The 17,347-nt window shown below is 41.9% G+C and overlaps 1 protein-coding gene across 1 annotated transcript; it reads left to right on the forward strand.

The window, feature by feature from the left end:
• The first annotated feature begins 7,944 nt into the window (after positions 1–7,944).
• Positions 7,945–12,490, forward strand: LOC120437801 (zinc finger CCHC domain-containing protein 12-like). Its single transcript, XM_039608351.1, has 2 exons — positions 7,945–8,306; positions 8,850–12,490. Exon 2 carries the CDS (start codon positions 9,459–9,461, stop codon positions 11,109–11,111), a length of 1,653 nt encoding a protein of 550 aa, XP_039464285.1. The 5' UTR covers positions 7,945–8,306; positions 8,850–9,458; the 3' UTR covers positions 11,112–12,490.
• Positions 12,491–17,347: the final 4,857 nt, after the last annotated feature.

Below are 17,347 nucleotides of genomic sequence, written 5' to 3' on the forward strand. Positions count from 1 at the left end.
TTCAGCTGGTCCAGCAGCCGTTCCAACACTGCCACCTACTCCTACTGCATAGCCGCAAGCTTGGTCACCATCCATGCATGGTCCACAGCTGGCATGGTACTCATTTTGAAAAGTTTGAGAACCACTGCCTTACGGTGCGTTCACACCGAACGCGATAGAGGCGGTCAGAGCGTCAGGTTTACATGTAAAGTCAATGGAAAGAGGGTGATGACACGCGATTGCGCGTCCGGCGAAAATTCTGAAGCAGATTTGCGTCGCGAAAACGCCAAAACGCCTGAAACGCGCGTCAGTGTACCGCGTCTGGCGCGTTTGACTCGCGGAAAAAACCACGCGCGTGAGTTTTTGTGTTGCATTTTGTGCATACGCGTCTTTCGCCTCTACCGCTCGAGTTGGAAAAATTTGAACTCCAGCGTCAAATCGCGCCGCGTCAACCAATCAGGAGCCTGGTGACGTGGCTGTAACCAGGTCAAAGGGGCAGATTCAGCCAAAGCCCTTCATTCTTCAATGGAGGGAAGGCTAATCAACACCGTAGCAAACAACCCGGAGCTGTACGACACCAGCTGCTTTGTGTACCGAGACAGGAATATAAAGGACCGAGTTTGGAGGAAGAAATGTGAACAGTTCGGGCAACCTGGTAAGTTCATTCATTTCTCTTTTTACATTTTTCACTGACCCGGGGAAGCCGCACAAAAGCTAGCAAGCCACCGCTATTTTCCCACTGATGTACAAATACCGTTCTGCTTTTATGCATGCTGTCATGTTCAAGCGCTAGCTCGACAGCTGCCATCTAGCAAAGATACCGTCTGGCACAACTTCCTCCCACATCCCTCCCACATTTCCGGTTCACGCGCGTCAAAATATGCAATTTTGAGGCGCGGTGGATTTCTGTTGGACACGCGTCGAGGTGCGAATGTGCAGGCGTCAAATTAGGGGCGTTTGGGGCGTTTTCGCTCGCGCCTATCGCGTTCGGTGTGAACACACCGTTAGAGTACTAACAAGTAAGGAAATAAAAAAGATAATACATCACTTAAAAGGAACATTTAGCTAACAGCTAGCTTGCTGTACTAACACAGTTAGTCAACTCACCGGAGATTCACAGGAATAATAGGAACAGAGGGACATTGGCACTAAACAAAAAGTGTCCTCATTTACCAACAAGCAGAAGAGTAAAACCCAACTTTGCATCTTCAACCATAACTTCTTAGTCAGGTCTAAGGAAGTTAGTTCTGAATTCTTTATTAACTCTTTCCCCTTTAATTGGACAAGATTGTACTTGGTTAATGTCCAGGATAAGCACTGTATCAATTGTACAAGAATAGTAGAGTGAAATTAGTGAGTTAACTTAGTGAAGTTGCTGCGTTAGCTTAACAGTTTTAAGTGTTAGCTACCGTTTCTGTGACACCTACAAGTGTATGGTCTCGATCATAATCGGTTTTAAATATTTAGCGATGTAAAAGGCGTTCTGTTATTGCAATTTCCAGTTGAAGTTATGAGAATGTAATTGCATGGCATCGCCACAAGGGGTGAGTGTGATAGGCCGATAGGCAACACTTCTGTACCTCAGACGAGGAAGAGCCTGTAGACCAAACGCAAATCATGTCTCCTGTTACTACTTTTCTGTATAAAACAGGATGGTAGTTTGAGTTGGCTAAATGTGATGCACATATAAAGGCAAGAAACCTTTTCTATCTTAGTTTAAAGACCACAAATGTTTTGAGAAAGTGTGTTTTCATAGAAAGAAAGAAAGCGAACTTTCCCACTATTTGTGATGGAAGCCGCGACTCCACCTGTTGTGTAAAGAGGTAGATCTTATTACATATGTTTTATTTTGTAACAAATGTAACTCCATGACACACCTCTTTTATCCTCATGTTAATGGAAGGTTTACAGTTAGTAAAGATTGTTTCAACATAACCCATTTCTTACTTATTGTTTTGTTAAAAGTAAATAGTCGGATTTATGCTGTTTTGTGGACAATTGCAGAATGTTTGTTTATTGTTTGCCAGTGTAATATATTTTTGAATCTGTTAAGATATAAAGAATTTACAAGGTAAGAAGCAGGTTAATTGCAGTGTTAACATTACTGCACAGGAATATTGCTGATGCTGAACAGCAGCAGAACCTAATTAAAGATTTATTGTAAGTAAGGAGACTGGGTTAGGGTTAGGGGGAGAAACCTTTTGAATACAAGTGCAGATCTGATGCACACAGATCTGCACACAGATGTGGACACAGGTGTGCATACAGATGTGAACGCACGGATGCCCAGTGTTCATAGACATAAACTACATCTTTCTTGGCTGCTACCTCAAAGCACATTGTGCACTGTCAGTCCTGCGTGCTACACAATAACGTTCAATATTTAGTATTTACTGTTATTTACACTTAGCTAGATTAATACAATGGTGTTGCATTTCTTATGTTGCTCTGTTTTTTGCTTGTTTACTCCTGTTTATCTTTTTCTTCTCTCAACAGGTGATCCAGGAGATTGTTTTTCTTTCCCTCCATCTCTTTCGTTTTTTCTCCCTTTCCTTTCTCCCAGTCATGTCTGTCCTGTCTTTAACAACTGAAAAATAAAATAAAAAAAAATAATAACAAAGGTAAATAAAATGGACCAATACGGCAAGGCCGTGACGATCAACTTGTATGATCCAAAGTAAATCTGTTGGGTATCTTTGTGGGCCTTCAGACATCAATTCTAATGGCTAAAGAACCAAACAGGGCATGCAAAAAAGAAAAAAAAAGCAAATAAGGAGACTGAAATAAAACAATTATTTTGTAGATTTATGCTTGCAAGAAAAGCAAGATAACCAGTGGGGTTAACTGGTGAACCTGATTGAATGTGATGTGTTAGTTGTTACAAGAGGAATGTGTGTGCCCAAATGAAAAGAAAAGAACGCTGTGAAATTCTATTTAATAAAACAGATGAAGAAGAGCCTGCCGACCAAACGCAACTTATGTCTTCTGTCTCTACTGTTCTGCATAAAAACAGACCCCATAGAAGGCCTGTAACAGTTCCACTTACAATTGGTTTGCTGGCATCTCAATAAAATGGTGTCGCAAACTTAGCAATCTACAGAAAATTAGCATGCGTACTGTGATACAAATAATACTGGTAATGGTCAAGACTTTATGTGTTCTTGGGCTTTCAATGAGTCTTTGCTCATTCACATTTCAAAAGTAAACAACTGCAAAAAAGTGTGTGGACCTCCATATGTGACAGAAAATTACCTCACTAGTTGAGTTTTTATAAGACATTTAAAGCATTAAAAAACTAAATTAAAAAGTCAGCTGACCCTGGTCTTTTTAATGCTTGAGTAAGTTCATTAATTTTTTTGTAGTAATTTTTTAAAAATGTTTATGTAATGCTTCAAAAGAGAAAAAAAACAAAACAAAACAAAAACTATTTGTTAAACTTTGTGCATAATGTTAGTGCAAGAACCTGCAAGTCCTTATATTAAAAATCCTTACTCCCACACATCGTACTGCCTTTAAATCTCTCTATTTACACACCTTCCCCTATCGTCCTCCTTTGTCTAAGCCCAGCAGCTTGTAATGGAACCAGTCTTATCAGTAGCACTGGTGTTGGTGCCATTCCTGAAGCAAGTAATCCCATTTTATCTGGCCTTAGGATCGGCACCAGGAATACACTGGCTTCTTGTTAATAATAGTGATAATAAGAATGAGGAGGAAAGAAGTGAAGAAAAAAATATCTTATTTATTCACAAAGCTGGAGAAAATGTATCAGCAGCCAAAACATTAAAAACTATTTAGTTCAATAGATACCATAAAAATAGCTGCAAAGAGTCATTCAATAAATCTAAATTTAATAATTTAAAAAAAGTAACAATTTAAAACTAATAGAGATATTGTGGTATGAGGAAGTAAAGAATTTCTCCCAGTGTATGTGGTTGATGTGTTTTGTTTTTTTTTTTTGTAAATGTGCATGTAATCTGATTACCCAAATGACATGAGTCTGTCTCATTGTGTTTATAGGCTATATTTGAAATGTTTAAGATATTAATATCACTGACCTGAGAGCAGTAGGATGAGCAGTAAACAGATTTCTTCCATTCTTTGCTTCTGTATAACAGATATAGTTAACATATTTTTATTGTACTATAATTATTATCAAAGATTTCTATCATGTTTCTTATCTCCAGTCTAATAAGCTGCTTAGTATTAAGTTTATATGCATATCCAAAATAATTATATCCAATACTTTTTAAGCATGTAAACTTGTGTCTTTAAACAATGGTTTAAATAATCATTTAGTTTAGAAGAGTTTTAGAATAATTTTTAGAATATAAACATATACAAGAATATAAGTTTAGAATTAATGATGGATAAGTTACCTGACAGCTTATCTTCTCCTCTGTTGACTGAAGCTGACTTTTAAGAAGGTCTTTGTTTGATCTTCTCATTTATTTTACTGTCAAATTAGGAAACCAGAAGGGAGTGACCTCTCTTTAGAAACATAAATTCTCAACTATTATTGTATGCTCTGAGCTTTGATCAAAGGCAAACCCAGTTTACTCATTATCACCTTTCCTTCTCTAATTGGTGATCTTACAAAAAATTGCTGAACATAAAAATGTTTCAATTTAATGCTTCAAACTGAATATCCTCTCTGAGATTCAGAGGTAGTCTTTCCCTTTTCACATAAATGGCCTCCTTGACTCCATGCTCGAACCAGCATCGACAGAGTGTTCACTGGACTGTAGGTGTAAATAGACTGCAGAGTCAAAGACCATCTCTGAATCGAGGAGGGGGCCTGAGGGTTCATCTTTCACCATCTTATAATGCTGTGATTTCAGCCATTCCCTAACTCTCTGTGAATGGTACTCATGGCCATTAATCAGTGGTTGTTGATCAATGGTCATGACAATTTGCATATTAATGATCAAAGAACTGACTTCACAGCCCATTGTTCCTTCAGTGGGCTGGTTTCAGTCATTATGCAAATGTACTGTTTATAAGATTGGGGAAACCTGCAGTCAGCTGAGAAGAAAAGAAACATAAACAAGGTTAAGTGTAGGTGATTCTACATCACCAACATGCAAATCATTAGGAAAATCAAGCTGTTAAATAGGGAAAAAGCAAATAAGCTCAGGCATGGTTCTCAGAACAGACATAGCTGTTAGGAGAAACAAGTGCGGAAGGATTATGGAGTCTGTGTTTGTCGTTTGTCTCCATGATTCAGGGCACTGTATCTTCATACAAACCGGATTCCAAAAAAGTTAGGACACTAAACAAATTGTGAATGAAAACTGAATGCAATGATGTGGAGATGGCAAATGTCAACATTTTATTCAGAATAGAACATAAATCACGCAACAAAAGTTGAAACTGAGAAAATTTATCATCTGAAGGGAAAAATATGGTGATTCAAAATGTCATGGTGTCAACAAATCCCCAAAAAGTTGGGACAAGGCCATTTTCACCACTGTGTGGCATCTCCCCTTCTTCTTACAACACTCAACAGACGTCTGGGGACCGAGGAGACCAGTTTCTCAAGCTTAGCAATAGGAATGCTCTCCCATTCGTGTCTTATACAGGCCTCTAACTGTTCAATCGTCTTGGGCCTTCTTTGTCGCACATTCCTCTTTATGATGCGCCAAATGTTCTCTATAGGTGAAAGATCTGGACTGCAGACTGGCCATTTCAGTACCCAGGTCCTTCTCCTACGCAGCCATGATGTTGTGATTGATGCAGAATGTGGTCTGGCATTATCTTGTTGAAAAATGCAGGGTCTTCCCTGAAAGAGATGCCGTCTGGATAGGAGCATATGTTGTTCTAGAACCTGAATATATTTTTCTGCATTGATGGTGCCTTTCCAGACATGCAAGCTGCCCATGCCACACACACTCATGCAACCCCATACCATCAGAGACGCAGGCTTTTGAACTGAGCGTTGATAACAACTTGGGTTGTCCTTGTCCTCTTTCGGATGACATGGCGTCCCACATTTCCAAAAAAGAACTTTGAATCGTGACTCGTCTGACCACAGAACAGTCTTCTATTTTGCCACACTCCATTTGACATGATCCCTGGCCCAGTGGAAACGCCTGAGCTTGTGGATCTTGCTTAGAAATGGCTTCTTCTTTGCACTGTAGAGTTTCAGCTGGCAACGGCCAATGGCATGGTGGATTGTGTTCACTGACAATGGTTTCTGGAAGTATTCCTGAGCCCATTCTGTGATTTTCTTTACAGTAGCATTTCTGTTTGTGGTGCAGTGTCGTTTAAGGGCCCGGAGATCACAGGCGTCCAGTATGGGTTTACGCCCTTGACCCTTATGCACAGAGATTGTTCCAGATTCTCTGAATCTTCGGATGATGTTATGCACAGTTGATGATGATAACTGCAAAGTCTTTGCAATTTTTCGCTGCGTAACAGCTTTCTGATATTGCTCCACTATCTTTCTGCGTAACATTGTGGGAATTGGTGATACTCTACCCATCTTGGCTTCTGAGAGATACTGCCACTCTGAGAAACTCTTTTTATACCCAATCATGTTGCTAATTAACCTAATTAGTGTTAATTGGTCTTCCAGCTCTTCGTTATGCTCAAATTTACTTTTTCCAGCCTCTTATTGCTACTTGTCTCAACTGTTTTGGAATTTGTTGATACCATGACATTTGAAATCAACATATTTTTCCTTTAAAATGATACATTTTCTCGGAATAAACTTTTGATCTGTCACCTACGTTCTATTCTGAATGGAATATTGACATTTGCCATCTCCACATCATTGCATTCAGTTTTTCACAATTTGTTTAGTGTCCCAACTTTTTTGGAATCCGGTTTGTAATAAACGTCATAATATTTGGGAATCGCACATATTCTGCTAACAGTAAACTGACAATAAATGACACTGAATTAGACAGAGTATCTGAAATAAATTCCTTGGTGTGATAATACATCACAAACTAACCTGGATTCCCCACATTACTCATATCAAAGGCAAAATATCGTCTCTGGCAATTCTCTATAAGGTCAAGGATCTCATAAATCAAACATCATTATATACTCTCTGTTGTTCTATTATACTGCCGTACATGACATACTTTGTGGAAGTGTGGGGAAACACATATAAGACACACACTTATCCAATATACATTCTGCAAAAAAAGCAATAAGGATAATAAATAAAGCTACTTCAAGAGAACCATCAAATCCACTTTTTATCAAATTAAATATTCTCAAATTTAAAGATTTGATTGACCTCAGAACTGCGCAAACAATGTACAAAGCAGCAAATAAATCTTTGCCCCACAACATTCAGAACTTGTTCCAAATAAGACCAAATACTCATGACCTGAGAGGAATCCTTATGTTCAGCAAGCCAGTAGTAAGGACAAATGTAAAATATCAGAGCATTACAGTCAGAGGAGTTAGTGTGTGGAACACCTGTACAGATGAAATCAAGACAAGTACATCAATACAAAAATTCACAGTTTGTTCAAAAATAATAAATTGCATGAATATAGGAAATCTTCCTCTCAGTGACTGAGTTGTCTCATTGTGTCCTCATTTTTTTATAGATCAAGGCCTGAGTAACCCAACCTTAAGTGTTCATTAAGGTGTTTGTCACATAGATATAAAATAAGCTCACAGATTAAGCGGGTGCTATAGACAGGGTGATTAGTTTATGTAAAAATGTAGTTTGTTGTTGTTCTGGTTTACGTGCCGAAAATGGTTTCATTTGTGTATGTTCAATGTGTTAGACTTGTACATAGTTAAACATATATGATCAAATAATGTTGTATCCTGGATATGAATTTGGAACAAGAAAATTGGGAAAAACTTCATCCTACTGTAACCCAGTGTTAAAAACGGGATTAAAAGCATAAATATGAATACTCTTTTGATTAAAATGCTAATTTCATAATGGTAATAAATATTGATAAAAAGAACTTAAATATAATAAATACTGATAAAAAGCGTGTAAACATAAGTTTAATTAATATGTACGTATGTATATGTAATATATAGATGGTGTGGGGGCAGGACTTAGTTCTGTGGAGTGTGTTTGTTAGATCCACTGAGCGACCAATCATTGGCCGGTCTGACCCCTCCCCCAGTCTGTGTGCGCTGCTCAGACACCTGTGCGTGCCTGCGTGTGCCAGCCAGAAAGCGCCAGAGACACAGACGGTGAACGGTCCGGTTACCCGTGCGGTGAAGAAGCTAGCTGGATAGTAAAAGTCCTGTTTTCAGTGAGAATAATAAGAGTGATACTGTACTCCAGAGGCCGTGAGCCAGCGTGAGCACTGTGAAGCCCCGTGTAGCATTTGTTGCTTCACATGGTAAGTCCCAGGCAGTGCACGTGCGCTAGCATAGCATGCTACTTGCCGCTAGCTCCGATGCTAACTTCCGCTAGCCATTTTGCAATGAAAGTGCCCTTTCGGAGGCTAAAGCAATTAGCACTGAGTCTGCTGCACTTTATACGAAATGTTCTTTAAAGGTTCATGTCACATTACTGTGGTATTGATGTATAATGTATGGTTTTGTGCGAAGTTATGTTAGCACATGTTCCTGTTCTCATGGTGCTAATTATAGTTCTGCACACTGAGTATTAGCAACGTGAAATTAAGTGCCTTCACCTGCACTTTACTTAGCTGAAACTTGATAAGTCTCAAGCCAATGTGTATTTTAATGCACTGCTGAGCTATTTTGTATTATTTTAAATGTGTGTTTCCTATGCACTTTTTCCTTTTGAAATTAGAATAACTTGTTGTACAACATATTTTGAAAGAAAATTAGAAACACTACAAGCAACTACTGGTAGTAAAAAGTTACAGATATCATAGCTTAAATGTTTAACTACTGTGTTCTGGCCTGGTCCCCAGGTCAGGTTTTTTTCCTTTGCTTATTTGGATTGGATTGGTTTGGAGGACCTGAGAAGAATCGAGGATCCCTTTTCCAGTACTGGATGGCGAGCCCAGCCCAAAGAGCCGGATGAACTGGTAGATTGTAACCCGACTGGTTACAAACACACTGAGTGACTGTTGAACATTGACAGACTGAAATTGACTTTAAAAAAGGACACAAAAGACAATATATCCTTGGGTCGACCATTTGTGGGGTTTATTTTTATTTTATTTTGTTTTCAAAAGCGCGCTCTACTTTTGTTAAATGTGCACAACCTGCTAAATTTTAATAATTGCTAATAAATGCAATTGTGTTTTCTACACCTACTGTGTGCAAGTCCTCTGTTGTCATACACCCTTGGCTCCTACGAATCTAGAACCTGTCTGATCTGGCCCATATTTCCCTTCTGTCCTCGTACTGTGATTAAAGGTAACTACACTGCCGTAGTACATGCAAAGAAGGCAAGAAGTAGCACCACCAGTGTTACATTAGTTACAAAAGTGGCGAGCCAGCCAGGAGCCTAGAGTGTTGTGTGACAACATTGGAATCCTCTTTGACCTTTGATCAGACGCTCACATACGGTGAAAATGGATTTTGTTGAGAAGTATGCCGTTAAAGTACCAAATGCCATTATTGTTAGCGGTGTTACAGGTAGAGAGGAAGACAAAGAGGTATTTGAGTTTCTGGAGCAACATGGTACTATTCGTAGAGTGCTTGCTGTCGATGATGACTCTTCTGCATTCCACAAAAGTCAGATTGTAGAGTTTGAGTCCGGTGCATCCATTGAAATATTAGCACCTAAGCTGCCTTACCTCTTACAGTCCACTGACAATCCAGATGTCAGTTACCGCATTCGAGCCTTAACGGACGTCTATACTAAAACCGTAGGGAGCAGTGTTACTGAGGCTTACATTAGCAACCTGAAGGGTTTAGCCAAGTTAAGTGGGAAGGATTTCGAAGAAGTGTTGCGGGAGGCCATGTCCACAATGGGGAAGACCATCGAAGCTGCTGAGACAGCTGAGATAAACCCCGAAAATGATACTGCTGATCAGACTTGCCCTGTGGTAGGATCCACACAACTTGGAGCCTCACCTTCAGTCTTAACTGAACTGCCTCACCCTCCTGAACCCATTCAGGGCACATTCCAACGCCCCATGAGACCAAACTTGACACCTCAAATGTTGAGCCCAACTGACCTCAACCCACCAGAGGTTCAGAAAATAGTAGTTGAGCATGTTGTCAAGAGTGTTGAGAAGACATCACATGCTCACTCCACATTAAGACTCAGAGCTTTCTCTGGCAAGATGCCCAGACCTTACAGCGAAGCTGACTATGAAACATGGCGTTCTCACGTTGACTTGTTGATGGGAGATGCTTCTTTGTCTGAGTTGGAAAAAACTCGTAGGATTCTTGAAAGTCTCCTTGCTCCCGCTTCTGATGTCATCCGCCCTCTTGGGCCAGAAGCCACTCCTGCAGACTATCTTAAACTTCTGGATTCAGCTTTTGGCACCGTCGAAGACGGTGAGGAGCTGTTTGTACGCTTTATGAACACCCTCCAAGATCACGGTGAAAAGCCCTCTGCTTATCTGCTTCGGTTGCAGGTGGCACTCAATCACACCGTGCGCAGAGGTGGGCTTGAACCACATGAAGTAAACAAGCAGCTTCTTAAACAGTTTTACAGAGGCTGCTGGGATGATAACTTGCTAACGGAGTTGCAGTTGGAGCTAAAGCATAAGGAGCCACCTACTTATGCAGAGCTATTGCTTGTCCTGCGTATTGCAGAAAACCGACAAGAAGTTAAAAGCACACGAATGAAGAAACACTTTAGTGCCACAAAACCAAAAGCAGTGTCTCATGAACAGACGGTCACTCAAACAAATGCAGATATTCGTCAAGCAGAGTCAGATAGTCTAGAAGAGCTCAAAAAACAAGTTGCCGATCTAAAAAGCCAATTAGCTGCCGTCGTGAAGCCAAAGAAACAAGCAACAATGAAGACAGTTCGAACAAGGAAACCTGAAAATAAAAAACCTGACCATGCCAAACCTGAAAACTCACCTCCAACCAGCCGCCCCAGTACTAGGCCCAAGCCCTGGTATTGCTTCCGCTGTGGGGAGGATGGACATATAGTAGCCACTTGTGAATCGGAGCCCAATCCTGCCCTTGTAGTTGCAAAACGAAAGGAACTAAGAGTGAGAAGGCAGATATGGGACCGGCAGAATGACCAGCTTTCTTTAAACTAAATTCTGCCTCCGTTGCGGGACAAATGGAGGCTGATGCTTTGTTAACCCGTCCCACCCAGGTTAAACAAAAAGCTTCACCTAAAAAGCGCGCCAGCCTAAAGTCACACACAAGAACAGATTCCTTTGACCTTCCTAAAGGTCTAATTGGTACAAAGAGTACTGCACAAGTGAAAGTTAATGGTCACACAGTGAGTTGTTTGCTAGATACTGGTTCCCAGGTGACTACAGTCCCCGAGTCCTACTATCGTCAGCATTTGTCCTCTCATGAGATTAAGCCATTGTTTGAACTTTTAGAAGTTGAGGGTGCCAACGGTCAGTCTGTGCCTTACTTAGGCTACATTGAACTGCATGTCACTTTCCCAAAAGAATTCCTTGGCATTGAAGCTGAAGTGCCGACACTTGCCTTAGTTGTCCCCGATGTGCGCACAGCTTCTCAGTCCTTAGTGCTAATTGGGACAAACACATTAGATGTACTTTATGAGCTGTACTCTGATGCATGCCATGAACTGCAGCTGAACCTGCCATATGGCTATAGGGCAGTTCTAAAAGTTCTTGAGTCACGTCACAAACAGTCCAAAGACAGTAGTCTTGGTTTAGTGACGATGCACAACAAACAGCCACAGTCGATTCCAGCAGGCCAAACTGTTGTTCTAGATGGTGCTGTAGCTGTGTCAGCCGGTAACGGTGAAAAGTCAGTCTTGTTAGAGTATCCACGAATGTCAGCCTTACCTGGTGACATCCTTGTGAAACCTTGTCTCATAGACCTACCTGAACGAGCACCTTACCTTGTCCCAGTTGTACTTACCAATGAATCCGAACATGATGTGACGATCCCTCTAAATTGTGTCATCGGAGAAGTCAGTGCATATCAAAGAGTTCTATCTCACGAACACTCAGTGAGAACTCCAAGATCCCGAACTGAGCAGAAGTCAAATGTAACATTTAACTTTGACTCTTCCCCTCTTAGCACTGAATGGAAGGAGCGCATAACCGAAAAGCTAAGCCAAATGCCCGAAGTGTTCGCACAAAATGATCTCGACTTTGGAAAGACAGGTCAAGTGAAACACACAATCAGATTGTCAGATGAAACACCGTTCAAGCATAGAGCGCGTCCCATCCATCCGAACGACCTGGAAGCAGTCCGTAAGCACCTCAAAGAACTGCAAGAAGCTGGTGTGATCAGGGAATCTACCTCCCCTTTCTCTTCACCCATTGTAGTCGTGCGGAAGAAAAATGGTGAAGTCCACCTCTGTATCGACTACAGAAAGCTTAACGCGCAGACTATAAAAGATGCTTACGCTCTCCCCAATTTGGAGGAAACGTTTTCCACCTTGATCGGGTCACAATGGTTCTCTGTCCTGGATTTAAAATCGGGGTACTACCAAATTGAGATGGAGGAGCTGGACAAGCCCAAGAGGCGTTCAGTATGCCCCATCGGCTTTTGGGAATTTAATAGAATGCCCCAAGGCATTACAAACGCCCCCAGCACGTTCCAGCGACTCATGGAAAAATGTATGGGCGACATGAACCTGCGTGAAGTGATCGTGTTTCTTGATGACATCATTGTATTTTCCAAGACGCTCGAAGAACATGAGGCTCGCTTAATGAAAGTTCTTGATCGCCTGAAAGAATATGGGCTCAAACTCTCACCCGAGAAATGCAAGTTTTTCCAAACTTCTGTCAGATATCTCGGGCACATTGTGTCCAGCAAGGGAGTGGAGACTGACCCTGAAAAGGTGGAAGCCTTAAGTACCTGGCCTGTGCCTCGTGATCTTAAACAGCTCCGCTCATTCTTAGGTTTTTCAGGGTACTACAGGCGGTTCATTAAGAACTATTCGAGTATCGTTAAGCCCCTCACTGACTTAACATCAGGCTACCCTCCTTTGCGCAAAAGCACAAAGCCTAAGGCTAAGTCTGTAAAGTACCATGACCCCAAGACACCTTTCGGCGAGCGATGGACTCCCTCTTGTGATCTTGCTTTCAAAACCATCATTGAAAAGCTCAGTACTGCGCCTGTGTTGGGTTTTGCTGACCCTAAACTGCCATACACGCTCCATACCGACGCCAGCACTACAGGGCTTGGCGCCGCGCTCTATCAAGAGCAGAATGGCCAGACCAGGGTGATAGCTTATGCAAGCCGTGGGTTGTCCAGGAGTGAATCTCGTTATCCCGCCCATAAGCTAGAGTTCTTAGCCTTGAAGTGGGCAGTGACGGAAAAGTTTGCAGATTACTTATATGGAAATCAGTTTACTGTCGTGACAGACAGTAATCCTCTGACGTACATATTAACTACTGCAAAGATGGATGCCATGAGTTACAGATGGCTAGCTGCCCTGTCAACGTTTAGCTTTAAGCTCCAGTACAGAGCAGGCAAGCTTAACTCGGATGCAGATGGCCTTTCTAGACGGCCACATGGCGAGTTGCTTAACGATGCAGTGTCCCAAAAAGAGTTCGACCGCATACAGCAGTTCACACAGACTCACCTGTCCCTACCTGACAGCAGTTTGAGTCCTGAAGTAGTGTCTGCTATTTGTGAGAAACACCTTGTATGCAGCTCTCAAAATGACACCATCCCTTTGGTTCACTCGCTAGCCATTTCTGCAGCTGCCATTCCAGGTGACTTTGTCAATGAAGATGACTGTGGTGGTCTTCCTGTTATACCCCATATGTCCCCTGAACAGATCACAAAAGAACAAAGAACAGACCCTTGTCTGAGGGAAGTCATTGCACAAATTGACACTGGAGAGAAAGTCCCACCAACTGTGCGAGCCGAACTTCCTGACATCAACCTTCTACTCCGAGAGCTCAATCGATTGGCGATGCACAATAACATCCTGTACCGAACTCGCCAAGATGGAGGAGATGTTACTTACCAGCTTGTCTTACCTGAACAGCTCTGTGACTCAGTCTTCCAAAGCCTCCACTGTGACATGGGCCATTTAGGCACTGAGCGTACCTTAGATCTCGCCCGAACAAGGTTCTATTGGCCTCGCATGGCAGCATATATAGAACACAAGATCAAAACATGCAACCGCTGTGTAAGACGCAAAACTCCTCCAGAAAAAGCAGCTCCACTTGTGAATATCAAATCCAGCAGACCCCTCGAATTAGTCTGCATGGACTTCCTGTCCATTGAGCCTGATCGAAGTAATGTAAAGGATGTGCTTGTATTAACTGATCATTTCACGAAATATTCATTAGCCATCCCTACCAGCAATCAGAAAGCTCAGACCGTTGCAAAAGCCCTTTGGGACAACTTCATAGTCCACTACGGGATACCCGAACGATTGCATAGCGATCAAGGTCCCGACTTCGAGTCCCACCTTATCCAAGAGCTTTGCAAGATCATGGGCATTCGCAAAATTCGGACAACACCCTATCACCCCAGAGGGAACCCGGTAGAACGTTTCAATAGAACGTTACTAGGTATGCTAGGTACTCTTGAGGAAAAGGACAAAACTCAGTGGCACAACTATGTCAAACCACTCGTTCATGCGTACAATTGTACGAAAAATGATACAACTGGTTTTGCCCCATATGAGTTGATGTTTGGCCGTCAGCCAAGATTGCCAGTCGATCTAGCATTTGGGCTGCCCTTTAACAACAAAAGCTTCAAGTCGCATTCTCAGTACATAACAAAACTAAAGGCAACCCTACAAGAGACCTACAAACTAGCAACAGACCATGCTAACAAAATAGCAGAAAGAAACAAAACAAGGTTTGATATGCGAGTGAAACCCTCAAAACTAGAGCCAGGTGACAGAGTTTTGGTGCGTGCAGTCCGTCTCAGAGGCAAGCACAAGCTAGCTGACAAGTGGGAGACTGATATTCACGTTGTGGTGAACCAAGCAGGTGACTTGCCTGTCTACAGTATAAAACCCCTAACGAAAGAGGGCCCAGTCCGCACAGTCCACCGCGATCTCTTGCTCCCTTGTGGTTTTCTTGCCCCTGTTGAGGAGAAACCTGTCCAACCAACTCATGTACGCAAACCAAAAACAAGGCAATCACCTAAACAACATGAGGAATGTGATCATTCGGAACTGGAGGATGAGGATGTCTGTTGGTTCAGAGAGGAACCTATTCAAGAGCCCATAAAGGTCACTCGAGTCTATGAGATTCCCCAGCCAAAGACACACCCTAATGATCACAATATTGCTGACACTCACTTTCCTGGAGGAGACAACTTACATGAACATGACAACTTGCCTGGACGTGACAACTTACATGAACATGACAACTTGCCTGGAGGAGACAATTTACATGAACGTGACAACTCTTCTGGAGGTGACAATTTAACCGGATGTGACAACTTACCTGAAAGTGGAAATCCACTTGGATGTGGAAGCCTAGAGGAGAGTGAAACCATGGTGGAACACTCAAACACCGACAATGAAAGCGAGAGTGACTCTAACTTACCCGATGGACCTACCTGTGATGGGCCAGTGGAAGAAGACAACTCAAGTGATAATCAAGCCAACTCAAGTCAGTCAAATACTGAGAGTGAAGCCGCAGCGGCTGTAAGGCGCTCAGAGAGAACAAGAACCCAACCAGAACGACTACAATATAGTCAGTTGGGAAATCCCCTCGTTTCCATTGCTCAGTCCCTGTTTCAAGGTCTAAGCCTGGCTTTTACCAATGCCTTGACAGAACAAGATTCTGTGGTCATCCCCATTAATGCGGGTTCCCCTGTCATTACTGTTTAGCTATCCCATGCAAAGGGACTTGCATGATTCTAAGGGGGGATAGTGTAACCCAGTGTTAAAAACGGGATTAAAAGCATAAATATGAATACTCTTTTGATTAAAATGCTAATTTCATAATGGTAATAAATATTGATAAAAAGAACTTAAATATAATAAATACTGATAAAAAAGCGTGTAAACATAAGTTTAATTAATATGTACGTATGTATATGTAATATATAGATGGTGTGGGGGCAGGACTTAGTTCTGTGGAGTGTGTTTGTTAGATCCACTGAGCGACCAATCATTGGCGGTCTGACCCCTCCCCAGTCTGTGTGCGCTGCTCAGACACCTGTGCGTGCCTGCGTGTGCCAGCCAGAAAGCGCCAGAGACACAGACGGTGAACGGTCCGGTTACCCGTGCGGTGAAGAAGCTAGCTGGATAGTAAAAGTCCTGTTTTCAGTGAGAATAATAAGAGTGATACTGTACTCCAGAGGCCGTGAGCCAGCGTGAGCACTGTGAAGCCCGTGTAGCATTTGTTGCTTCACATGGTAAGTCCCAGGCAGTGCACGTGCGCTAGCATAGCATGCTACTTGCCGCTAGCTCCGATGCTAACTTCCGCTAGCCATTTTGCAATGAAAGTGCCCTTTCGGAGGCTAAAGCAATTAGCACTGAGTCTGCTGCACTTTATACGAAATGTTCTTTAAAGGTTCATGTCACATTACTGTGGTATTGATGTATAATGTATGGTTTTGTGCGAAGTTATGTTAGCACATGTTCCCTGTTCTCATGGTGCTAATTATAGTTCTGCACACTGAGTATTAGCAACGTGAAATTAAGTGCCTTCACCTGCACTTTACTTAGCTGAAACTTGATAAGTCTCAAGCCAATGTGTATTTTTAATGCACTGCTGAGCTATTTTGTATTATTTTAAATGTGTGTTTCCTATGCACTTTTTCCCTTTTGAAATTAGAATAACTTGTTGTACAACATATTTTGAAAGAAAATTAGAAACACTACAAGCAACTACTGGTAGTAAAAAGTTACAGATATCATAGCTTAAATGTTTAACTACTGTGTTCTGGCCTGGTCCCCAGGTCAGGTTTTTTTCCTTTGCTTATTTGGATTGGATTGGTTTGGAGGACCTGAGAAGAATCGAGGATCCCTTTTCCAGTACTGGATGGCGAGCCCAGCCCAAAGAGCCGGATGAACTGGTAGATTGTAACCCGACTGGTTACAAACACACTGAGTGACTGTTGAACATTGACAGACTGAAATTGACTTTAAAAAAGGACACAAAAGACAATATATCCTTGGGTCGACCATTTGTGGGGTTTATTTTTATTTTATTTTGTTTTCAAAAGCGCGCTCTACTTTTGTTAAATGTGCACAACCTGCTAAATTTTAATAATTGCTAATAAATGCAATTGTGTTTTCTACACCTACTGTGTGCAAGTCCTCTGTTGTCATACACCCTTGGCTCCTACGAATCTAGAACCTGTCTGATCTGGCCCATATTTCCCTTCTGTCCTCGTACTGTGATTAAAGGTAACT

The sequence above is a fragment of the Oreochromis aureus genome, linkage group 3 (assembly GCF_013358895.1).
Source record: "Oreochromis aureus strain Israel breed Guangdong linkage group 3, ZZ_aureus, whole genome shotgun sequence".
NCBI classification, from domain to species: domain Eukaryota; kingdom Metazoa; phylum Chordata; class Actinopteri; order Cichliformes; family Cichlidae; genus Oreochromis; species Oreochromis aureus.

What these genes read in the sequence shown, in the direction of transcription:
- LOC120437801 (XM_039608351.1), top strand. Translation starts at nt 9,459, where the DNA reads ATGGATTTTGTTGAGAAGTATGCCGTTAAAGTACCAAATGCCATTATT.